We start from the raw sequence: 27,980 nt of genomic DNA, 5'->3' as shown, positions 1-27,980 counted from the left end.
GTGAATAACTGAGCAATATTTTATCAAATATTTGATACCTATAAATAGTCAGACTACTAGAGCTATATTCAGTCGCCTTGTTGGATCGAGGGAGACGAGATGGTACGTCGGCGACTAACAAATTTATTACAATGTAAGTACTTTTTTCATCATTATTTTAATCTAAATTAAAAATTTCCGACTAAAAAATGTTAATTTCGTTCAAAATATTCAGCATTTTGTTCCGGGAGTTTAATTTTATTTGATCTTTTTGATGCCGGACCGCATTGGTATCTTTGAAAGTATAATTATAGGGATGAAATTAAACAATTTTTTTTTCAAGAAAGATAACTAGATATGTAGTTATTGGTACTTAGGGTTTTGCGTCAATACAAATGAAATTTGTCTTATTCACAGCATGTAACATGCATTCTTAAAATAGCTTTAATTGTGACCGGATTTTGATTTTGAAAAAAAAACTGAATACCGGAGATACGTTAATTGCAACGTGTTATTAACCGTGGATATCCTGGTGATTATGCCATACTTTCCGTCAATGAAAGCTTCAAAACCCCATTTATTTTAACTGTTTCTGTGTATTTGTATATTAGCAGCTTTTCAGTATTTCATTCACAGATCATTACAATTATTGCTGGAGCTTGTCCGGATTTTCCATATCATATCATACATTTTATATTAATAACCCATTATAAACGGAATACTTTGTCGCGAACCTCATCCAAATTAGATCTGTTTTCCATAGATGCATGCATTTTAAATATCAATTATAACTTATTTTCAGGTATTCCTCTCAAATTAATTTATATAATATTGATCGAATAAACTATGGCTCTCTACTTATTAACATTTTGTTTGACCATATTACTGTAATTGCTTTGGTATATTATGTTATGTAAAAGTTCCCTTGATTCAGTATCATTTTAATAAAGATGTGCTCCTTACTACGTAGTTGAAGAGCCTTTGTGTTCACGGAGGTGTAGCCTGGCATAATTCTTCCCAATAAACCTTTTGACCTGTATGATCTCTTTTTTAACTGAACGAATATTTATCTGAACCCTAAGATAACACCACAGTTTTACAAGGTAGTTTTGCTTTGTCGATGATTTTTTGAATTTCTTGCACAATAACTTTGAATAAAGTACCACTGCTACCTTCAATTACTATTTATAATAGGTTGCGGTAAGTTTTTAAGCGAGGTGCAAAATTTAGTTTGCGCTCAACATCCGTTGATATCACATAATCTCTCGAATGGCAGAAAAATTATTTTTTATGTGCTGACTGAGCATTCATTTTCGTCCAAAAAAGCATTACCATTATTCACAGGCTTGATAGATACTATGGAGACCAAGCATCATAAATTTCAGTGGCCAATGTACCATCACAAGGAATGATCAATGTTCAGCTTATCCTAAAATAGCTGAAATCGTTGACAGAATGCATGTAATGGTGATGGTTTACCATAAAGTAAGTGAAATGGCTGGGACTGCGACTAAGCAATCAAGAAAGAGAGTTTCTCCGAATGAATATGAAGCAAAGAAGACCGTATAGTTGCGTCTGTCAATCGGTCGCAGCTTGTTACGAAAATACGATTTGATATTAGTTTCAAGGAAAGAAGATTTTGGGGCATTTGGAGAACAAAACATTGTTGCTCCATCAAGACAACGCACAGGTTAATACGAGTGTATTCACCACGGAAAATACATAAATTGGACTACTAACTTCTACCCAATCCATCATATACTCCGGCATTATCCACCCGTGGCTAATTCTTGTTTTCGATCCTTAAGAAATTGTTGACTGATAAGAGATCTGGGACGAAAGAGGAGGTCATCATTGAAACAAAATTCAAAACGCTGTACTAAATGTATTGAGTTAAAAGTACGTAGGATATAAGACGCTTTTCGGCCAAATAATATGTCTTACATTCAAAAAGTGACCGACTTATATTAAACTGCTATACAATCAAGTCATACAATGGACTTTATCTAGCAATACTAGCGCTAACACTTTGCAATAACACCTTATAGTTTATTAATATTTTATAATTGCTTACAAGAAGTCATCATAGTAATATATACTTTATTTTAATACTAGCGACCCGCCCCGGCTTCGCACGGGTGCAATGCTGATACTAAATTAAATACACTACAGAAAAAATATGAACGTTGTATATAAAAACATAGCGGCCCGCTCCGACTTTGCACGGGCATAAAATATATATGCCTATGTCACTCAATGAAAACATGATTAAAATCGATCCAGTATTTTTGGTTCATTCATTACTGCCCTTGGCCTGCACGCATTAAATTTGGAGTAAAACAATTCCTCTTCCCCTATACTTACTATGAAGATTTCCTGCTATCTTTGGAATATCTAAATTCATACAATTTTTATTACATTACACATTTTTAAACGCAAATTTTAAATTTGTAATATCTCCGAAAATATTTGTTTAATTTACATGCTGTAAGGAACCATATTGATCTATATTAATTGCACACTGTATTTAAGGTACTTAATTCGATAAGGATTAATGCCGTATTGCTTAAAATAGCTTCGTAAATAAGCCATTTTCTCACGTAAAATGTAAACAATAAAAATGGTTAATGTGGGTTATCCCTAAAAGATAAACATATACCATCGCGGACTTTTTTGTAGACCTTTTTATGGTGTATAATACTGTAGTACATTAATTTGATCTAACTCGTAGGGTTAGGCAGCGTTTTTGCTAATTGCTAAATAAGCCTAAAAAATAGGTTAATTTACGACATCACGTTAGAAACCTCTAAAATTAGCAATGTTGCCTTAGTATATTATGCATGTATTATACATATAAACCTTCCTCTTGAATCACTCTATCTATTGAAAAAAACCGCATCAAAATCCGTTGCGTAGTTTTAAAGATTTAAGCGCACATAGGGATATAGGGACAGAAAAGGCGACTTTGTTTTATACTATGTAGTGATATATATATATATATATATATATATATATATATATATATATATATATATATATATATATATATATATATATATATATATATATATAAATATTTAGTAGTATCTTTGACGACAAATTAAAATACCCGATATTTTTTTCAGAATGACCATTTAAGTTCCGCAATAGCCCATATTATAAGAGAGATGACTGGTGCCAGTAAAATTAAAACTAAAACAAAACGGTATATATCTATAGGTGGTATCTTTAGGTAAATGTAACCCTATATCTGCAAAATATCTTTAGTGAGTACAAATTATTTTTTTCTTATAGGTAGTTTCGATTCAAGTACAAATCCATTATACATTATGGTCGCTTTCGTTCAGACTTTCATTTTGGAGGTTTTTGGGTCCGAATGGATGGTAGCTCCACGTTGCCTCTCTTTAGTTAATCAGAGGGACAAAAAAGAGGGAGGTTCCTGCATTGAAATCAATAAATAGGTAGCAGTTTTGATTTCAATATGAGAACAACGGCCGAATAGTAATTTTATTGCTGACCACTGAAAAATAAAAAAGAATCTGTCCCTTGACATGATTTTCAAAATTTTACATGACCGGATTTGGCAAGACGCACAGATTGCAATTAATATGACCTTCTTTTAAGGAAGAGTTACGATCTTGATGGCTCAGAGGGCATTCGGGAAGAGAATTTGGACTGTTAGCGACAGACACATAGACACTGTATGATGCAACTGGGAAATTAATGTAATAATCCTAACTATCATCATATCATCAAGTTTTGATAATATTGATGATAGTTAAAACTTTAGTAAGGCTCATTAGACGTATTATATATAATATATAATATATGAAACATATATTATAAGGATAATATTTCGCTTTTTGATATATTATTGAATATAGCGACGCTAGAATTCGCGCCTTTTAACGCTATTAGATAATGCGCCTTTACTAGGTTTTTTTAAGTGGTCAGCGAATACATCTATTAGGGAATCCGCTTAAGGTAGCAATAAGAAATAATTTAAATTATTACCTAAATTAAAATTCTAGTGATAAAGCAACAACAAGAAACATTATACGATAAATAAGTACTTTGTATAGGGGCTACCTTAGCGGAATGGGTCTGGAGTCCGCGATAGAGATTAAGGTAGGTATAGGGTTGCGGTTATAGGATTGTTCATATTTTTCCCAATGGCATCTCCGTTGTTTTATGATCACTATTGTAATAAATATGTTTCAAAAAATCTTATGTGTTTTATTCTTAATAGTTTCTATCAGTTATATATAACACATAGTCATTTCAAAACACTAGTGACATTCGTGACCCGTCAAAACGTCGCAATGTTGCCGCAGCAACTCTGAGTTATAGTAAATATAGGTTCTGACATATAACAAAATTCTAATTTGAATAAAATAATTGGCCAGACATGTTATGTATTCTAATTTATTTTAACATTATAGCACATCTAATGCATATATTATCGAAAATCTTAAAACTACAATACAGCCACAATAATTTATAGGTTAGAGTTGTTTTATTATATATACATTGAACTTTTTTCCACATTACTATAGGTTTAGGTGCTTTTTTATGTAGTGGTATCCCCGAAGGCCTAATCCACCTAATTAACAATTGTATATCTGAGTAATATATTTTACTTTCATTAGAAAGCATATTTATGTTTTATGCTTAGTTATTGTTTCCTACGATGCAATGATTCCTTATAAAGTCATTATAAGATTACTATATTTCTCCTCACTTTGTCCTGTTACAAACTGTATACATATTTCTTGATAAAACTACATTAAAATCACTGCATTCTCCTTAATGCATTTGCCATATCTGCAAAACATTTAGTATTATTTCTCTCCTCAAACATTTTAACCAAATGTTCATGTATATTCTAAACAATAACACACATGCTCATAAAGCTTTCACACTCTATAATACAAATTCCTACAATTTAAAGTATATTAATTGTATAATAACCTTTAGTTGTTTCCTCTTTCATCACTCTGTCTTAGTAATTGTCAATACTGAATCATAAACAAACATTCATAAAGTTTTATTCTATCACTCTCACTTTCAGAAACATTAATCACGTTAATAACCAGTCTGTTTATTTTCAATCTATCAAAAGCTTGCTCAAGATTCCCTAGTTGAATTGGTTTGAATATCCCCCTCGACCTGAATATATATTATAATAATTCTTTGCAATTCCCCATATCAACTCAATTGGATTAAAAATGCAGTGATAGGGATGAAGATTTAATACTCTGTGGCCACAACATTTAGTATTCTGATTTACCATGTATGTATTTACATGTACTATGGTATTTTTACTATGGTATTTACATGTACTGGGTATTTACCATATACCATGTTTCTCAGGTCTATTTAAAGAAAAGTAAATTACATAAAACCGAGTAACAATCTGAAATAGTTATGGATAGGATATGGTAAAGGTTTTTCAGAGATGTGAAACAAACAATAATAACAGAGCTTAATTGTAAATATGCTCCCGGATATGATTTAAAAAGTGGTAGAATTTTAGAAGAACTATCAGGGAGGAATTTAAAATTATTAACATTTATACCTAGGGCAACAGTACGAATGACTTTTACACAACAGTACGGACAGTACGAATTACTGATAATGTCGATAGTATATATATATATATATATATATATATATATATATATATATATATATATATATATATATATATATATATATATATATATATATATTTAATCTTGAGAAATGCCTATCGCCCACTGGCTATTGTTGAACCACCAAGAATAATAATTTAAATATCTGGGGTTGTTAGAAAACTGTTTTAATTGTTCATGCCTCCAACTACTAAATTAGGATCAATAGGCATGTTACGAAATTGGGTAACCTTTAGGTTAAACAATGAACTAATAGAAACTTTTTCTATTTTTGTAAGTGTATTAGGTGCCGATATTTTGCCAACGACAATACCATAAAATACCCTAAGACATCGCGATTTTTCTTTGCGTTTCTACTATGGTGTATCCCCCAGCTGCGATGTCGCTTTCACCGGCTACACCAACTACCAAGTCTTCTACGACAAGTGAATTGATTGTTGTTTGCTTAGTCGCGAAGTCGCGGGCATTGGGTGTGCGGTGTCTTGGACTAAATCGATCTGCATTTAACTTAATCAATCGAGTATCGTCGTACACATCAAACTGAGTGATGTTAATTGATGTTTTTAAATGATGATAATGTGATAATGAAACTGTGAGACATATAGCAAACAGGTATTTAATTTTTATTTCGAATTATATCAGATAAACAAATTTAGCAGACGCACACAATATATTTGTCATGATAAACATTTCAAAATAAGCTTATTGATCACTCTGTTGACATGTTATTAATTAAAATATTTCAATTCTAACCAATTTAGTGTTATTTTTAATATCACAAAAAGTTTGTCCAAATATCTCCACAATTATTAAGTATCATATATTTTTAAAATGTATATAACAATGCTGTCCTATACTATATATGTATACTATGCACATATACTATATGTACACAAATTAAAATTTAAATTCAATTGTTATTGCCCCTAAGATGATTTTATTACAAACACATATTCATTAAATATTGTCAGTACTATTACTATAAGATATTGCTCTTGATACAACAATTAATTCAATTATTCATATATTTCCAATAATTAAAATGTATTAGAGCTAAAATAAAGATAGGGATAATATATATATATATATATATATATATATATATATATATATATATATATATATATATATATATATATATATATATATATATATATATATATATATATATGTGAATTCGATTAACTATCCGTTATTTTATATACGGAAATAATTTAAAATAAAAAAAATCTTCAGGCAGATGAAATTGGGGTCTCAAAAAATTATTTTGGCACGACTACAACCTCCTTAATAATCTGAAATCAGAAATTTATAATCTATAGAAATGTGCTATAGTATAAAGTAAAACATCTTCTCGCCAAATTGCTGAAAACCAAATTCGAACGGCTGTTTGAAAAAACGAAACATCGTCAAAAATATTTTGAACCTCCCCAATTTTTTTAAAAATCGTAAAAATACAAATGTTGTTATAAGAAAATGTATAAAGAAGATTCAGACGGAATTTCAAATTTTTCAAAGTGGTTGAATAGCTTAGTCTCGGAAAAGAAAGAATAAAAAAAACTCGTTTAATATTTCGCTTTTAGATGCCGAGTTACTAAAACAGCCATATCTCCGAACATAATTTAAAATTTGAAAAAATCATCTTAAGGAATATTTTTAGGGTTAAACATTTAAAATATGAAAACCTTTTTTTGAAATCTACACGCCCAAGTGGTACAAAAAAAATACCTTTTGAACTAATTTCATAATCTTAAGTTATCATCAATTGATTAATATTAAAAGGATTTTTGGAAATTCAGGAGTTTTTGTCTCAGATTCTGTATATTATTTTATTATATTTCAAATTATTATTTATTATTAACTCTTTCACTGTTTTTTTCCTTCTGTTATTTTTGGCAATATATTGAATTGGCTCATATTTGATTATTCTGAAGAAAATTACAGAATTACAGTAAATTACAAATACATTAACACTGCAAAATAACGTTTTCACATTCTTATATGTATAACTTATCGACTATTTAGTTTTATTTGATTTCATTGTAACTTATATTTGATTATTGTCAGTTGACCAGTACACTGTACAACCGTTATCAAAAACTTCATATAATTTTATACTCTTCAAAACTTGTTCAGTTTTCAAAGTTTTTATACTCGGATATCAGAAATGTAACTTAATATTCGATCTTCACTGTTCAATACATGTGTTCAATACAGGGCATATACTCAATCATCTCAAAGCAGTACCTCAACATGTTTCTTTTTAATTTAAACAATAGCCAGAAGCCGAACCGAGCTAAATATGTCGAAAAAGTTTAGTAAAAATATGAATTAATTAAAAGCCTGTTATTGAGATAAAATAATATGGGTGTGTAAGTTGTCGATTCATAATTCGGCCCTCCTAATATGAAGAGTTTCACACAAATGATGCATTACACCCGAATAATAATACTTGTTGATTGTTTGGATATATGAAAAAAATTCACAATGAACAATACTCTAATTTTACGTTTTACTAGTTTTTAATCACAATAATGTCAATTATCATCTTTATGTCTATTTAAATCCATAAGTCATACATTTTTAACAGCATCCAAATTATTTTAATAATACTTGTAACAATTACCTTAAAAAAGGAAAGTGGCCAAAAAGATGTTTTCTACACTTGACCAAATTGAAACATAATAAAAATTACAGACAAGTAGCAAAGCTCTTATGGGATAAACTGGTAAATATTGCGGAAATACTGTACATATATATGTTCTCTCCACTACAAAAATGCATTATATTCATTTAAATTACTTTCTACAAATATTCTATAAACATACTAAGGTCATTAACTATTTTTTCAGAACACTAGAAAAAATACAGTCAAACAATTCCCAAAATGGAGATGGAAAAACAAAAAGAACAAGTCGATACAATTCTACCACCCCCACCAGAAAAAATGGATGAAAAAATGGACCAATCAACATTGCCTAGGGCATCAAAAGAACTTTCGTCGTCATCAGCGAAAATGATGGATAATCACACGATGACTTTGTCGACAAAGATGTCAACGGATCGTTTAATTTGTAAGTCACCAAGAGAGTCACCGGCTGGTTCGTTCATCGATAAGAAAGGAAAACAGATAATAACACCAAATCGGGTACTCATGGTGCTGAGTATCTTACAGTTTATACTGGGCTTTCTGATGGTTCTGTTTGGAATGTACGTCATCGCTTATAAAGCCAGTCTAAGTCAGGTAAGTCCAAAATTATGTTAAATACCCTTTTCATTTACTGTACTTGTTCTAAAAATTGTTTCAAACTATACCGACAGAAAAAAAAAGTCTTACATTCACCGTTCATTCATTCATTCATTAACTCAATAAGGAACTCAACACGATTAAATAAATAAAGCTAATATTAAAAAATAAGAAAGTGAAAGTATTCAAAAATCGAATAGCAATAATGCCAAGATATATCTTTACTTACATTGATATTAATAGTCTTCATGTTAGTGAAGATTTCCTTCTTTGTTCATTTTAATTTGTTATTATACTAATGTATATGATTAGCGAACAATATAAATATAATAAACTAAACAAATATATATGGTAAATATCAAGCTCTCAACAAAAACATAAATTACGTAAAATTAAAAAGCCAAAAGAAATTAAATGTAAATTTGAAAAATGACTAATTATCAATATAAAATGATCGAGGATACTAAAACTTTGAAGGCCAATATAAAATTTCAAAACTTAATCTCGTACATATCTCAATATAGCCACTACATTTCAGTAAATTAGCATAAGGTATTGTCATTTTTTTACATAAAGCCCATTATAGCATATTCAAATTATTCAAAAATAACAAAAACAACAGTATTGTAAATTTCTCTAATAACCTCTGATTTTTCTTAGCGTCTCTATAGTTTTAAACCATTGCTCTGATGCTACTCGCTACTTTCCAACCAATAAGTCGACTTTGTAATACCGCAAAATTTATCAAAAAAATCAAAATGAAAAACAGAATATATGCAAGCATGACATTTGCAACAACACTGCAATAAAATCATATATAAATATTGTCCTGATGATGTGTTGTTTAAGAAATATGGTAGTCCAAACAAAATGAATGATTACAAACGATTATATGACATAGGGTTGTCAAAAATCAGAACTAGGACACCATATGTTTTCATATTGAATATTTAATGAATTACAATGATTCTAAAAAAATCTGTATATACTATCATTTATTCATTGTTTAAAAAAACACAAATAATTTATATTATTATAATATGTATCGATCCTAAAAAACGACAGAAGGTCAGTGAAAAAAAAATGGAAAATAAACGTTGTCATTCTTGGATAAATTAACTGCAAAAAAATCGCGGTGTTGTAAATGTAGGTCAGGTTCGTAGATATTTAAAAAATAAAAGGCAAATAATGTACAATAGACCGTATAGATCGTAAAACGACATGGATAGAATCTTGTTTAATTTCTTAGCTTAAAATTTACTTTCGATTCAGCCTGAGGCACACTTTTAAAGGTTACAAGCTAAGCATCAAGCTCAGATACAAATATATTCACGCGAATTTTCAGCGGGTAATAACACTATATGATAATATATGGCATTCCATCAGTTTGATTTCATCATACTTAACATCGAGTTAAGGCAAAAAAACTTGTCAGCATATACATCAAATATTCGTGGATTAGATAACTGAGATGTTTTTACATATTTCTTTAGAATTCCGCTTTAAACATAGATATTATATAAACAACTCAGTTCGCAAACAAACCATTAAAACAAAAAAACAGAAGAATTTTAATAATAATCCTACAAGTACGGCTTCACCACTGTGTTAAAATAATAAAAAAAGAAGAAAAGCTAGCTGAACTAATAAACCAATTATTTCTTGGTTTGTCATCTGTTCGACTCTCTTAGAGGACTGTCATTGGAGCCCTTTTATTTGTTGCTCATCCACTCTGTACCACAGTTGCTGACAATTGACGATTTCAGCTAGACTTTATTTTGAATCAAAAAAACAATTACCCTATACTAATTAATTTATTTGCACTAATTATAAGTTAAGTGAACTAAGGCGATCTTCCATATGGTTATCATATGGGTTTCATATGGGCATCAGTGGGTTATATGGGTCTTTCTAACTAGATTTCTGGACCCTGATTAACGAACTTGAAAGACTGACGAAGTGAAAAAGAATAAATCATCGTTAATCAATTCTTATTTTTGTTAGATACCATGACAAAATATCGCTGACGTATCGACTAAAGTCGTGTCATTGTTGATAAAATTCTGGAGTTTTCGACTATTGCCTGGAGTTACTGAACTAATAGAGTAAAATTCCTATGCATATATCTATTTCTATTTGTTGCTTGTATGTATAAGTGACAATGTAAGCAATGTTAAAGAAACTAATCCAACTGAGTTATTCACTATATATTAATTACTTTTATTCTTTGATTTGAAGACTGCTGTCATGGCGTATCAAACACTATTCTAGTTGTCGGTTCTGGTTTCAATAATTTCAATAAATATGTTTTTCAATAAATGATTAATTTGATGTCAATGACCATGAACGGCCAGGAAGACTAAAGCAGTTTGAGGACAATAAATTCCAAGACTTATCGGATGGAAACCCAGCTCAATCACTCAAGAACTTTCAGATGGTTTAGCAGTTGGAGAATTAACTGTTTCTAGGCCTTTGACATGCAATGAGACAGAGAAAATTGAGAAAAATTGTCTAGTAACTGAAGTAACTAAAAATGATATATGTTAATCCTAGAGAAGCACCCTTATCGACATCGAAGCGAAATGTCCATTGTCATAAAGTTAAGGCGCAGTGTATTACGAGCTACAAAGATCAAACTAAACTATTCTGCAAATGTCTGCCAACGTCAATTCAACAAATTTAATGACAAATTGCTGCAAGAAAGATTAACAGTAACGATTAACTCAGTTACACGTTGCAAGAGTCATGAAGGATACATATTTCCTGGCTTGAAAAAAGTAATGAAAATTATGAAAAACATTTTGATTAATACATATTTTATCAATGTTTCACAAGAAATTATTATTTAAATTGAATAAATGATCAGAAAATGAGTAATTAGCTATATCTTGCCCATTTTAACATTAATAAAACTAAAAACTACCTCCTAATGAACAGTCATCAATTATTAGTATTTATCGATCACTTGTTCATTTTACTCATATCTGTAATTCGGTTGAGGCCAAATCTCATGAAGATTGTAATTAGTTAGTTTAAAATTGATTGTTATTGGTGGTTTGAATAAATTCACTGTCCAAAATCATATTATTATATATAAATCTCTGGGCATTAGTGCAATGACATATATTCAATACAAAAATACAATTTTCTAATACTATTGGCTAATTTTTGTTCAGAAAAATTAATTCAAAATGTCACTTTTTGCAAAGTAAAAATACGTCAAATATAATCCTCATTTGGCTCCACTTTTTGACGCTTAAAGAACTAGTTATTGCACTAAAATACTTACATGAAAATAGGAACATCAAATTCTTTGTCCAGTTTACCACAATTAATAGAACCAAAATCGTGATATAACATCTCCAAAGTTATGTTAAAGTTAAATACTATATACTATAATAACAGTCACTAAAATAGAACTAAGTTTTTCACATATGGTTAATTAAAAAAAAATTTTAAAAAAACAATTTATATATATATATATATATATATATATATATATATATATATATATATATATATATATATATATATATAGTGCTTATTTTAGAATTCTTTTCAAATCTTTAAATAAAAAAAATCTATTATAAAGCAAAAAAAACACCATCAGCGGCAGTGTTCGAAAAAATTACCACAGTACGATCACAAACTCATTTAGTAATAAATCTGAACAAAAGAGTTGTCTTGGGCTTGTCCAGTATTTACGATTACCTTGGAATCACGGCCAGTTTTGTCCTCATTAAACCATCTATGTAAAAAATTGTTTACTCTCAAAAAATTAATACGTCTGTAATTTTCTGTAGCATTCCTATCGAAGGAATTCATACATGGTACTTACTTCATAGTTATTAATAGCATTATACAAAGTTATAATCATGCTTTATCTATCAGTGATTCAATTTCAATATATCAAATAAGAATTTAAATATAAGTACTTTAAAATGCTCATATAAAAAATCTAATCTTACATTACATCATTCATGCACCTCCAAGAAATTAAAGATACTAGAAAGTGAAATGTTTCTGCTAAACCATGTAGTTTCCAATAAACTTGGTTTCTCTTTCCAATATGTATTAGTCTTATTTTAGTCGAATCTATTTTTCAATGTTTAGAGCGTTCTTTGTCAACCAAATGACACTAAATTTACGGTAGCGTGCTGAAGTTTCACTTTAAATTGAAGACGGAAAATAAAGATAATATTTTTACACTTAATAGTAGTAGTAATAGTAGAGTAATAATTAACACAAATATATGTTCAACAACATATACGTTCATTTATGTATATTACCTAAAACACGGAAACTTCAATAATATTTCATCGTTAACAAACATTATATATTTAAATATGTATTCTATAACTCTACAGAGAACTAACGATTATTAAATAAATTTGTTTACCCCCAAGTCACTTTAATGTGATTTAAATTGAAATAGCACATTAATTCCCATTACAAGGCTAGACAAATCCTACAATTTCTTTAATGATAAAATATTATCCATGGCAGAATACCTATTTCAAATAATTACACTACGATTCACAGAAACAAGCCACTATACTTAACATTTGTCTAGTCTAATATGACCTATCACGAAATGTTAAGATCTTACTAAAGTACTTACCTTTGATTAAACTATTTGTGACTTTTCCATCACATAGGAGTCCTATTTTATTATTTCTTCTATAAAATAAAACCCAAACTTTTAAAAATACTAGTGATTGCATTTTTTAGATTTTTTGTTGGTGATTATAAGAACATTAACAAAATATTAGTAAAAAATAATTAACTGAATATTAAACGTAACCCAATTTAGAAGAGTAAAACTATTAAGTAGTTTAGATTTCTTATATTATTTTTCATTTATATTTAATTTTAATTCGTAATATTTTACATATTTGTAAGTTATTATTGAAATTTTCTGTCATTGATAAAAATTGGGAATGTTCTGTTAATAATTTTAATATCAGACGTTCGTTTGTTTAATTTTTAATGCGACTTATTATTGTTCTAGATTGGAGGTGGTATATGGGGTGGCATAATAGCCATGGTGACTGGAATAGCAGGTACATTGGCAGCAGCTAAAAATGTCTGCCCTTTTAAGACAACTGCTGAAAAAGTAGCTCAAACCATTTTCCTGGCTATGAGCCTCATCAGTTTAGCCGTCAGCCAGCTAATCGTTGTTATAGCCGCAACAGGCCTAGCTAGAGACGTTAATAGTACATCGTTTCAAGAAGCGATGCAACAGAATGACGTAAGTATTTTTATTGTATTAGCAAACATTTTTGATATAAACGGTTTTAAAATTAAAAATATAATTAGTTTGCTTACTTAGGATTTATTATTTCAATTTCATATATTACATCACATCAGTATTATTTTTAGAAATTTATATTATCAGTTTCGTTGATATCAAAATGAACAAAATTAATTATATAAATAATACATTTATAGGACTATGAATATTTCCATGAAATATGGTGTCCATCATTTACTTTGAATCACGAGCCACTAATTTTTCATATTTTTCTGACATTATTGGAACTACAATCATATAATAAAAACACTTATACATCCGTGATATCATCCAGTCAATTTCTTCTTATGTGTGTCTGATGAAGTTATGCCAACCTAAGATATTATTGTAGACAATGCTTCTTTCCATAAGTCCAAACAGTTCTTCATTGTATATCATTCTATCAACCAGCATTTATAATAATTCTTATCATCAACCCCCCATATCAATTCAATAGGATTGAATAAGCAATGATCAGAAAAGGGCCTGTGACTAAATTTGTGTGAAATTTGATTTAGCTTTATGACTTTTCAGGCCATTTTCTAGAATAAAAAAAAAATTAACGCAAATATTTATTTTATATTTACCGAATGCCAAAACACAAACACAGCTCACTGAATAAAGCCATGTCTGTTTCCGGCCTCAACACTAATATATCTGTAGTGAGTTATTAACAAATATTATGGCGAACAAATTCATATTTCCGACTCTGAATATTTATTGGTCTTCGCATATTCAATCAACATGCAGAGAAATGAATTAAATCATAAAATATTTTTAACAAAAAAAATTGAACCGACTTAAAAAATAAATAAGGAACTCACTAAAAATTAAAGAACAACCAAATTTAGCTTTTTAACACAAAAAAATTTTTTAAAATAAAATATGTGCGTAATAGTCGTTGTAAAAACTAAATAAAAATAAACAAAAAACGTATTTAACCTATCTATTACACGTATTTTAAATACCTACCTACCTTACCACCAACTGATCGAAATCGGTGCCGAGAAACAAATTAAATTGGTTTTGTTCGCAATTCAATTTTATGTATATGTCACAAAATGTTTATTTCCGATTTTTCGTCACATCAGTTCAGCAATAACATCATAAATAAATATCTGATTATTTGAGATAAAAAATTTGTGAAAAATTTCTACGTGTCCTTGAAATTAGTGCGTTTCCGTTGATTTCCCCCCTTCCCCCAGACAGATGCTGATTTGGTTCCAAAGAGACCACCTCGGAAGTGCACTCTTCCATATAAAAGAAGAATTTTGAAAATCGGCCCACAATCGGCGGAGAAATCGGCGAACATACGAACTTAGAACCTCCTCCTTTTTCGAAGTCGGTTAAAAATAAGCAAAGCGCTAAAACATCATTTGCCGGTTTATAACAACTATTTATTACGCTGATTCGGTACGTGAACTTTACTTTTTAACCAGAATAAAATGAGAAGGAAAAATACACTGAATAAAGTTCACATAAAAATCAGATTAAGTGAATAATTGACTTAACAATATAAATAAATCGCCAAATAAGATGTGTTTTATACAGTTCTCCATAAAAAAAGATTTTATTAGTTTGATGCAAAACTTTTATCGCATTTTCCAATATTAATTTCTAGAAAGTAAGGTTATGACAGAACACGGGGCATTTTAAAGATCAAACACAAATATATTTCAGCGATAATTTACTAATTGCACAATTACTTGGAGTAAAATCTCTTATATCTGAAATGATATTAAAGTGAATTTCACAAGAATAAAACTAATTTCTCTACATATGGTTTGATAAAATAATAAATACAAGAATTTTCAAGACTCTACTCGACTCGCTTAGACAACTGAAGATCACTTTCACCCAAAGACATGTGCAATATTAATGAATACTAATGTTAATTTTACTACTCGTTAAATAGGTTAGACAAATAGTAAAATCTGTTTCCATTTAACAGCTATATTGGTTTAACACATGTCATCCTTAGTCGGAATTTTAATCAAATATTTTTACAATATTTTTTTTAAATGCTTCATTCTTCAAACCATCATTTAAGTCATTTTTTTTTAAACAATTTTTACTCAATTATATCCACTACAATGTTGAAAAGCACTGGAGAGACGAACTTGATATATATAAAAAAACCCTTCCTACTCTTTGAAATCTTATTACCTTTTTCAATTTGTTGATCCTAACTCTCCTCTCCAGCAATAAGTTGCTGATGGCATCTCCTGTGGATCACAAAACTAATTTAGCAATTTTTACTGTGGATAGCTTAACTATATACAGTAGATTAAAAAATATTTTGCCATCGCCACGCCATTTTACTAAGATAAAATTGCTGTAACAACGGTTTTACAACTGACTGTTAGTTTAGGCTCAGTAAAAATGGAAAACTACACGAAAAAACAAAAAAATATCAACAGTAATGGTTGATTTTACGAGCAAAATCCTTCTAAATTATGTAGTTCATGTTCATCTTGATGACCTCATTAAACATTATATGACGTAATATCATTTATTTTTTAATCTCTTCTATTTTTAAATAGTTAAGTCCAGATAATTTTTGGGTCAATCTCTAGTAGTACAGCCTCAACATATACTATATTTAAGATTAATTATATTGACATGTTGGTACTGAAACTAAAGTTAAAAGAAAAACAAAAAAAAACACATTTTGAACAACTAAAGATGAAGGTATGTTATATTCAAATATGTTATCCTATCCTCGCCTGTCAATACTTGAATCCAAATTCCCATTTTCCAAATTTTTTATCATTTTTGTCAATAAAATGTCAACAAAACCAAAAATAAAAATATATTCGCAACTCTTCATCTTGCTGATCTTTTTTATGGGTACTATTAGTCCATATCTGTCCATCTATTATTCCTTCTTCCTCTCTATCCTCGCTTTACTTCTCATTTTACCTGCCTCTCTGTTTGGATATTTCTACCTTTATTAATAATTTCAAAATATTCACTCGCCTAATACATTAAAATTATCATAAATACTATTTGCATACAAATGCAGTTAAATACCGTAAAATTATTTATGATATCATACCGATATAGTTTTCAATTTCATTAGCATTAGCTAATTTAACTGTTACGCATGCCATTTCGCAATAATGGCTGATTATTCAAGATATGATCATTAGGGTCACGTGTAAATCGAATAAAAATGCAATGGTCACACAGTTATAACAGTATAGGAACATAACTGCTCTTCAAGTTCTTAAATGTTAATTATAAAAGCAGGAATGTATACATTTAAATTAAAGGTCGCCCGAATTACATGAAATATATGCATTTATTACATTCCGTGAAATTAACTCGTTTATTACTTTTCCTATTGATGTTTTGCTTATTGGTACTTGCTAGGTTAAAAGTGATTTATTAAAAAAAAAGTGAAGAAAAATTGTTAGAATATATATAGTTGAATTACTTGGTGAAATTCATTAAATAACAATCGAAACGCTGATTCAGTAGAGATAATTAATAGAGATAATAGTAGAGATAAAGTTGAATTACTTTCATAAAGTCATACTGAAGGATATCAGTGATACACGAAACTTTTTTTTGTTACTTATTTAATATATTGTTACTAGTCGTTTCCGTCTAACCTACAATTTGTCTTTATGCTAACTTAAATCTAGATATATAACTAAGAGGGTCTATCGGCCCTAACTCAGTCTCCGGTGAAATAATGTTTATACATGTCACTGCTGAATTTTTTAATATATGCACCTCACTACACAACATTACACAAGATCAGATAGTCTGATTATTTTGAGTCTGTGTCCTGTTCTGGTGGTATCCAAAAGTTGCAATATTTCAATATTAGTATGAGAATGGAGTCTTTCCTCATGTCCCCTTGCAATTCTCTTGATTTCTTGACTGACTGTGGGTATCTGAAAAATTTGTATTTTATTAATGTTACTCTTTGCAGAACATCCCCATAATTGAACTCCGTATGTCCATATAGGTTTCAATATTTGCTTATATAATAGCAATTTATTATGTACTGATAATTGTGATTTTCTTCCAATTAGCCAGTACGTTATCCTATATTTCAATTCCACTTCTTTTCCTTTCTTCTTTATATGTTCCTTCCAGCGAAGTTTTTCATCAAGATTCATTCCGAGATATTTAGCGTTGTTGCTATATGGAATGATAGTATTATTTAATGTTATTGGTACTTGTACGGTCTGTTTATAGGTGAACTACACATGTGCAGATTTACTTTCATTAATTCTAATTTTCCAAGCTTGTATCCAATTATTTATATTGTTACTTGCCGGTTGTAATTTTCGTGAGGCTTCTTCACTATTGTCTCCGACAGCTATAATCGCAGTATCATCAGCAAATGTAGCCATCGTAATATTTTCCACTTGTGGTATATCACAAGTGTAAAGTAGATAAAGCATTGGTCCCAGTACGCTTACTTGTAGTACACCTGCTTTAGCTTATTTTATTGTATAGTAAGCTTCTTCTTGCTTGAGTCTAAACATTCTGGTTGTAATGTATGATTTTAATAGTTCTGTGTGTTGTTTTGGTAGCATTTTCTGTGGTTTATGAACAAGGCCTTGATGCCAAATCTTATCGAAGGCTTGTGCTACATCTAAGAATATAGCTGAGCATACTTTTTGACTTTCGTAGGCTTTTTCAATAACATCTGATTCATGAAACTGATATAAATTAGTACCTTGGCTATTCAATATTTTACTATAAATAGAAGTAAATAAACTTGAATATAAATGTATATAGTGAATAAATATGATATTCTTAGTTCACCCTATTTAATGGAGTATATAAGTATAAGTTACGTATAGTTATTAAGTTATGTCCACTTTGAAAGCATATTGCATGTGTTAATCATCTTCTGTTTTAACTAATAGCCAATTATAAGGGTTTTTCCGTTTTCCAAATAAGCCAGTGCTCACGTAGCGGCAATAAAATGTCTGATCGACATCAGCCCGAGAGACCCAAAATACTACTATAAGCTATAAAAATGCAGATTTTTATAAAAACGAAACTTAAAAACGACAATAAATATTAGAATATTATAAACATAATTATCAATTTAACTCCTCTCTCTCCCTTATCTTCATGATACATTAATCAAAATAGTTTTCATCATTTTATACAACGTTTCCCCATCTATCTGGCAACGTGGTGATTTCTTGAAGTTTCTAAAATAAGTTGAGCTGCGGTCTTTTTTTGCCTTCAAATTTGTTTGATCCTCCAGACCATTCTTCATCACTGACATCAAAATCGCCAACTTTCAAATCGTTGTAATTAAAACTGACAATTGGGAAATGGTGGAGAACAGCCACCATACGTTCTAAAAATGTCTAATAGACTAGAGCTGCAGAGTTTTTCAAATTAAACATCAACTGTAATGAATGTTGAAAATGTAATTTTAAGCATTTCATAATATCGCGTCTCTATACAGTGAATAACTCAATAATGCTAACTGGAAAACTGTTATCTTATGTATCTATCACGTTGTCCAATCCTAGTTTTAATAACTAATTCTTCAATTAAGCCCAATATGTTTCTATAAAAAAACGTTTCAGAAATAAGTGAAAGATGTTCAGAGTGAATGGATTCTTGTTTTTGTTTCCTGCTTAACAATATTAGGTTGTTAAGTAAAAGTTGAGTAAGCAGTAAAAAAAGTTATTTTCAAGTACCTCTTATAAATATAAATGCATAGGTTTTTTTTGATAAAAACGATAATTTGTATATAACATAAATTTATCAATACTATATTTCCGTCGTAGCCATAAATCAAGATAACAACATATTTTATGTTATCACATGGAATGCATTAAGAGTTTCACTTTTTAGATTGTATTAGTACATCAGATAAATAACAAATTTTAATTCGTTCCCAATTTCAGTAAAAATAAACACTACTAAGAAGAAGTTTGAAGCCAACTGTGGGCATTTTACTTTGAGATTGCAAATAAGAAAAATCGTAAAATCTTAGATTCTCTAACAGTAATACTAACGTGTGTACAAGTATATTTCGTTTTTGGACTAACACCACACTACACTAATTAACAGGTTTAGAAGATTAGTTTAGGTAAAGATGACATTGTTCATCACTCTCAGTTATTTTTTACTGGCCTGGTTAATATTGTTCAGTTTCAAATTTCAAGTATCTATGGCGATCACGATATCTGAAAAATCACTGGTTAATGACAGCATCCTCAAGTACTTTGTTCCGATCGCATAATTATATCCAAGATTTTTTTAATTGCACAACCTCTCAATAATTCAGTTCCTTCTTCTTCGCATAAGGTCTCCAGTGTGGTAAATATTTTTCTGTATTAACATATAATACTTGAATATTCACGTAAGAAGATTTGGTCTCATTGAAACCGTTCCTGTTTCGCTTGGTTTTTGACACTAGAACAGTTTACTGGCGCTTCACGTCTCTATACAGTGAATAACTTAATAATGCTAAATGGAAAACTGTTGTCTTTTGCATCTATCACGTTGTTTAATCCTGGTTTTGATAATTACTTCTTCATTTAAGCCCAATATGTTTCTATAAAAAACGTTTTAGAAATCTGTGAAAGATGTTCAGAGTGAATGAATTCTTGTTTTTGATTCCTGCTTAACAATATTAGGTTGTTAAATAAAAGTTGAGTAAGCAGTAAAAAAAGTTATTTTCAAGTACCTATTATAGATATAAATGCGTAGGTTCATTTTTCGATAAAAACGATAATTTGTATATAACAAAAATTGTTCAATATTATATTTCAGTCGTAGCCATAAATCAAGATAACAACATATTTTATGTTATCACAGGGACTACGTTAAGAGTTACACTTTTTAGATTGTATTATTACATTAGATAATTAACAAATTTTAATTCGTTCCCAATTTCAGTAAAAATAAATACCCCTGAGAAGAAGTATGGAGCCAACTGTGGGTATTTTATTTTGAGATTGAAAATGAGAAAAATCGTAAAATCTTAGATTCTCGAAGCCGTATTCCGTTTTTGGACCAACACCACACTATACTAAACAAAAGGTTTGAAAGATTAGTTATTTTTTACTGGCCTGGTTAATATTGTCCAGTTTCAAATTTCAAGTATCTATAACGATCACGATATCTGAAGAATCACTGGTTATTTACAGCACCCTCAAGTTCTTTGTTCCGAAATCGAATAATTATATCCAAGTTTTTCTTATTCGCATTGCATAAGACTTCCAGTGTATTAAATATTTTTCTCTATTAACATATAATACTTGTACATTAATAACATATAATACTTGAACATTGACGTAAGCAGATTTAATCTCATTGAAATCGAAAAAAAAGCAACATCGATGTACTTCAGGTAAAGGTCTGAGCAAGTTCTTGATTCATTCAAAGTTAAACTGGTTAACTATTATATGGTTTTATTAATTATATATGTAATTCTGTGAATTTACTCTATAGCTTACTTCAATATTAAATTTATGTGAACAGCTGTATAAATGAGCACTGAGTGAAAATATAAAAGGATAGTCGATAAAGAACAAGTAGAAGTGGTGTTACTGTACACCTATATCCAAACGTTATAAAAAAATTTAGTGAGCAGGGTCATCGAGAGTAACAAGATACATTACGTGCAAAAGAAAACATTTATTAAACGATATTTGTAACTTAACTTTTTTGTTTTTTAAAGGGAAACAAAATATTAACTCTTAAGCAATGTTCTTACTGAATTCGATCCCTCTTAATATTAGGTCCATTATATTAATTTGGACAAGCCTATAAAATTATATATCGAAAATCATCAACCGAACAATAGGATAGATAGCTGTAGTAAACAATCACAAAAATATTGATTTATAATAATAATACACCATACAGATTTTGTTAAAAATACTTGTATTTTCAAATTAAAAGTAAGATTATTAAGATCTTGTCAAAAATAAAAACATTACATTTAAAAATTCTCCATGTTAAGTCAACGTCAATCAGGAACGCTAGGAAACATTGAGGTAATTTACCTTCTTTTTAACAATATTTCCGCATTCCAAGTATGAATTTTTTAGCACGCTTCGATTTTATTTGTATTATTTATCTTATATTTTGCAGTTATTCTTTTGTCAACGGAATGAAAAGATAAACAACAATATGGGGTTTATCAAGGCAAGTAATCTAAGTTTTTCTAGAACTGTATTAGTACTATATGACTGTAACTGAAATAATATTTTGAAAAATAATACTAGAACTTTTGGCAAGAAAGTTAATACGTCTAAAGAATATTTAATAATAGCACAATCATCAGTTCGAACTCTAAGAATACTATTATTGAAATCAGGTGTTCTTCATATACTAAGTCAAATAAAAATTATATTGACGGCATACCTAGTAAAATATTTTATGATGATAATTTAAAGATATTGATGCAAATGTATTTTACAGGGATATCAAAATATTCATTTTACATAGTTGATAATAATTACAATATAAAAAAATTTACATTATATACATTTGATGGTTAGATGCTTGAACTTTTAGCAGCTCGTGACAGAAAAATTTTATCAAATTACTTTGTAATATTTACATAAGTAAAATGCACAAACTGTAATTTGAAGTTTATTTCAATAATAAACTTAGAAATGTATAAGCTCTGTCTGGGTGTATACTAATTAAAACATATATTTTCTTCAAATCCATTTTTCTGCAAAATTCACTTTTATTCCGGTAAAGTAAATATAAGTATAGTAGTCTTTTAAAAATAGTCGTCTGGTGAATTAAATGGCAAACAGATATTTGTCGTATTATATTTGACATTTCTTTAAACATAACGAACAGGTTGATTTTTTAACAATACGTATTGTTTTAAGACCCACTTGATATGATACGTCAACGAGCTTTTATAGTTTTCCTCATGATTGGTGTTACGCCATAGGAGTGGCTTACGCCAAAACATCTAATTGCATTGCAAATCTCTGACAAGGTGTTATTTCAAACGTCCTTACATACCTAGATAGGTTGTGTTCTCTGGCTCATCTACAAGTAATAGAAATAACCCACGTTAAGACCGAATGACGTATTCATTTGTGCGAAGGACTCGTTCAATATTCAGTAGTAAATGCCTCTTACCATATAGGTAGAGCTCTGTTGAAAAAAACGTAACCTTTCTATTGTTGCAATTCCACCTGTTTAAAATTAACGCAATAAAAAGTTTTCATTTGCTTTATATTCGCGGCACGCAAGGTATTAAAATGCTGAAAAATTTCCGTGTTTATTAAAATAATTCTGATAGAAAAATACTTATATCATATCATTTCATAATAATTTAATAAACACATAAGTCTTTTACATTAAATAAAATAATATAATAATGGCATTATAAACGTCATATTGTGTCTGTTAGAAACATAACTATATATATATATATATATATATGACAATGTAAAGTAACATTAAAAAATATTTATACAGAATTAAAAACGTTTATCTGCGAAAGTCTTCATGGAAATACCTAAAAGGATATAGCAAATTGGCACATAAAAAACTGGGTCAATCATTGGGACGCCTCAAAAGACCAAGATAGTTTATTTTAAGTAAAATACACTGATCGATGCTGAAATTAAATTAAACAGGCTGTATGTGAGATATTAACTAAATTCTTTTTTATTTTATCATTATTTAAATGTCCGCTGCGCATTTTCAGAGTAGGACTAGGTATCTGGGTAATCCAATTTGTAATAACCCGATGTATGACAGTGAATTGAGCTTATTGTGGATATAGATCATGTATTGTCGGCAGCAATCGATATTAACCGTTTCTCCGGGTTGCAACAGTTCATAGTATACGACAACAATCTGGTCCCACCCGCCACAGAGTATGGTCTTGCGATCAAAACTATTTGGCTTTGCAGTCGATTGACCAACCTCACTAGGTGAAAAACATATAAAACACAGGTACTATTCTATGCAGAAATTAATCTTTTCATGCCTCTGAAGCAGCACTTCACTGACTATTTTTCAATTTTAAGATTGACTCTAATTCACCTCATGTGGCATCCATCTTTCCACCATTTGAATCATCTTCAATTCAATGCTTGTTAGCAAATACAAATTGTGACTCAGGTCACCTTTAACTTTTCTGCCAATTATTTCTGAGATTGTGTTGGGTCTTCATTCAAAAAGTCCTGCATTTCCGCACCTTCAAACATTTTCAAACTACCAAGATATTATTTGTCTTGGACGTTTGTTACCTATTGTTCCAAGTAGGATTTTCCATCTTTATGAATAGGTATATGAATAGATTCGTAATTAGTGATCCAGTTTATTCATTCAATTCAATTTATTCAACTATACGATAAATATAAATACAATATTCAATTAACAATATCCGAGTCTCTTTATTATACAAGCATTTTATTATATGTAGATGTATAATATGGATCTATTTCATAATTTATCTATGTTAGCAATCCACATATTATACATATACACTTAAAAATATATATTTATAAACACAATATATTGCTACCAATTAAAGCTATGAATAAAGTATACTATAAATACAATAAGATAACGTCAAATAATTAATGCAAAATGTTCATTCTGTCACATAACTCCGTCCTGTTGGAACCACATGTAGGTTGTTAATAAATATGATTTCTTGACCAAAATTGTAGTCCTACTAAATATTCGTTTTGAAAATAAAATGTAGTCTATTGAACGCGTTGGTCGAGTATAACTTTATGAATTGGCATCAAATAACTGAATTATCAATATTATGTTACACAGACGCTACCAATACTTTATTCGACCATCATCAACCCATCATTATTGAACACCCTTATATTTTCTTAGGTTATTTTATTTTTAATTGAACTTTGTGATCAAAAATTTAAAGTCTCATAGGCTATTCATTTATTATTTGCTGAAATATTTCAAGAATCTTTATAATCATTTCGAAAATATAATATATAAAGATATATATGTGATGTGAAAAGTACAGTAATTTCAAAAAACACGAAGGTAATAAGTTATCATCAATCATCAATCATTATAAAAAAGTTGAATTAAAAAAATGTTGTAATATGTTATAAATGTTGTAATATGAAAAAATATGTTTTTAACCGGCTTGGTGGCGCAGTGGTAAAGGCGATGGGACGGTCCTCCTACTGTTGCGATAGCCGCGGGTTCGAATCCTGCTTGGGCATGGTCCTAAATTTATGTTTGTGATTGTTTAAAATTTGTGAATATTCTAGGCAAGAGTGTAAAATCCGATAAGGAAAATGATTCCAGTCACGCCAGGCTGAGTAAGACCGGATCTCCTCTGGGATGATTTCTAAAGTTGGTCACTCGCCAGTCGGTAGACTTAATGCTGAGGACCGTGGTTCGGAGCCCACGTTAAACTTTATGCCCAGTCCAGATAAGCCCATACTTGGTAAAAGGAGACTTTAAAATATATATAAAAAATAAAAAAAATATGATTTTGGATATATTCTTTATGAACCTAATTAATTTGAGTTAGAAAATTATTATAATTTTTGTATAATAATTATAACGCTTTCCTTCGTGCCCTATACATTTTTATATGCGTTGAAACCCATTGTTAAAGCATATTTTCCATTTAATTTGTGATATTTTCATAACATGGTTGTTAAATGCTTCAACGATTTGGATATTCATTGATACCGTCACTGTGATTTTTGTTATATCACCACAGGCACATTACTTGACCAACAGACTTGATTACCTTTTTATTTATTTTTTCTTTAATTAATGAGGTAGATAATAATTATCGCCATCTATTCGTCAACAGCAGAAATTAAAATTCGACTCCATTTTGATAATAGTGAATTTGAAAAAACAACTAAATAAATTATGCATATCACTTAAACATTAAGGATAAGGCTTGGGTCTACCAGCATGGTTCAATCAAAATAAGATGCTAAAGTGGAATATTTTGGGAAACAAAAAAGAAATATATTTGCAGATTACCTTCTAATTGGTAATACGAAGGCATGTTTTGTCACTGACATTTACTGAATTGAATTCCGAATTCACTGAATTTTCCGTGTAGTAACTTCAAATACACCACCGCTGCCCTCAGCTGACACCTATTGACAGACTACGGTAAGATTTTCTACAAATTGAGTCAATTTGTATGTGTGTGATAGCTATTGACAGCCTCTAAAATATTAACAAAAATGGAAAAACTTTATTTTCGTGTCCTGATTACGCATTATTTTGAGAAATTAAGCCAATATCAAGAGCTGATAAATACTCTGGGGTACCTGCACCATCCATTTATATTGTTAAGAAGTGATTTACTGAGTTCCGTTGAGACCAATGACAGTGAAATTTCAGTTAACCCAAAATAGGTCGTCAGGCTAGAAATCGTTCATAAAACCTATGGAATGATATTGAACGATCAAAGTATGAAAGTATGTGAAATCGCTGAAGCTGTAGTTAATTTAATAAAATGGGAAAGGGTTTTGAAAACAACTATTAATTTACTTGAAAAACTATTTTATTTAAAGGAAAAAAGAAAGGCGGCTTCTTGAACGGCTATACAAAGCGATACTGACGGTTCTTATCAATTAGAAAACAAGAATAAAACAGATGGCCCTTGCACATGGCCGCGGTAGTCAGATCGATAATGGTTGTATTATATAATTGCTTCCTCCTAAAGAATCGACCACAGGGATGTACGTGGTCGTTGTCCTGTCTGGACAGCTTTGCTTTTGCTTTACAGTTGCTGTAAAATTGTGTTTGAGCATCGACTCTACCTTTGTCCATTAGTTTTGAAGATTTTAGAAACAACACATTTCCTGCCCAAAATTTTTATGGTTTCCCTATATGGGATGATTTCCAAAATTTTGGTGACTCCAGATTCCAACAGTCTACAGCTAAGAAACTGAGCTACTACAATCTGTTTTTAATAGCCATTCACCCTGAATTTCTGTCCAATTTCTAATAGTCTCTGTTAATTCATAGCAACTTTAGTTTGACTTTGGTGGATTTACTCCTTGGATTGTGATTCACGGGGCGGGAATCCACAAACTGGGGCTGTTTTCCAAAGCTTGAGTGATTCTACCTTGGAATAGTTTACTGCTAGGGGTAAATCTTCTAGGTCTGCTAGGGTTCAGCAACAGTTTACAGTTCATGAAGAAAAAGTATTTCATCAAGACAATACACGGGTACACTCATCTGTAGTCACCGTGACAAAAATCCATAAGTTGGGCTACGAACTACTACCCTATCCAGTATACTCTCCAGATTTTGCCTCCTAAGACTATTTGTAGTCTCCAAACCTGAATAAATGGCTGAGTAACAAAAGATTTGGGTCAAATGAAGAAATCGTTACTCAATCAAACAATTACTTTGAGGGCATAGAAGAAATCTATTATTTGGAAGAAATAAAAAAATTGGAAAAGAATTTGATTAAACGAATTTAGTTAAACAGAGATTATGTTGAAAAATAGAACATTTTTTATATAATAAAATATTTCATTCGTTAATGAACTGACTGGCAGTTATAAAACTGCCCTCGTACAATACGCTCAAGTAATTCTTACACCAATTAGATATAGGAAAATTCTCGAATGATCCAGTTTCAGAAACAGAAACTTTCTATTATTATCAAGATAACACATCTGTTTACAAACTTCGAACTAGTGTATTAATACAATACCCAGCTTATTGACCAGATATATGCCTATGCATTATAGCTCTTTGTACACATTTCAAACCATTTCGTGGAAAACGATTTCATCCAACGAATATTATGTCTCCCGGAAAAACTCCGAGATAAAGTCGTAAAACTAACTATAAA

The 27,980-nt window shown here is 29.8% G+C and overlaps 1 protein-coding gene and 1 long non-coding RNA gene across 2 annotated transcripts in view; both read left to right on the top strand.

Moving 5' to 3' along the window:
* Positions 1 to 26: 26 nt before the first annotated feature.
* LOC143206545 (uncharacterized) lies at positions 27 to 3,440 on the top strand. Its single transcript, XR_013008450.1, has 3 exons — positions 27 to 133; positions 3,105 to 3,211; positions 3,274 to 3,440. It is a non-coding gene; the product is annotated as an uncharacterized LOC143206545 (long non-coding RNA).
* A 2,620-nt stretch (positions 3,441 to 6,060) lies between these two features.
* LOC143206541 (uncharacterized) overlaps positions 6,061 to 27,980 on the top strand; it is a 64,691-nt gene continuing 42,771 nt past the window's right edge. The window contains exons 1-3 of the mRNA XM_076419138.1: positions 6,061 to 6,245; positions 8,486 to 8,877; positions 13,892 to 14,131. Of these exons, the coding sequence (XP_076275253.1) occupies positions 8,521 to 8,877; positions 13,892 to 14,131 (597 nt within the window). The 5' untranslated portion in view covers positions 6,061 to 6,245; positions 8,486 to 8,520. The remainder of the gene's footprint in view (positions 6,246 to 8,485; positions 8,878 to 13,891; positions 14,132 to 27,980) is intronic.

Source organism: Rhynchophorus ferrugineus, unplaced genomic scaffold (assembly GCF_030347505.1).
Source record: "Rhynchophorus ferrugineus isolate W39M unplaced genomic scaffold, kcgeb_rfMv2 rfM1, whole genome shotgun sequence".
Lineage (NCBI taxonomy): Eukaryota > Metazoa > Arthropoda > Insecta > Coleoptera > Curculionidae > Rhynchophorus > Rhynchophorus ferrugineus.
The sequence above is the reverse complement of the archived record's forward strand: the minus strand, read 5'-3'. Positions and strand labels throughout refer to the sequence as shown.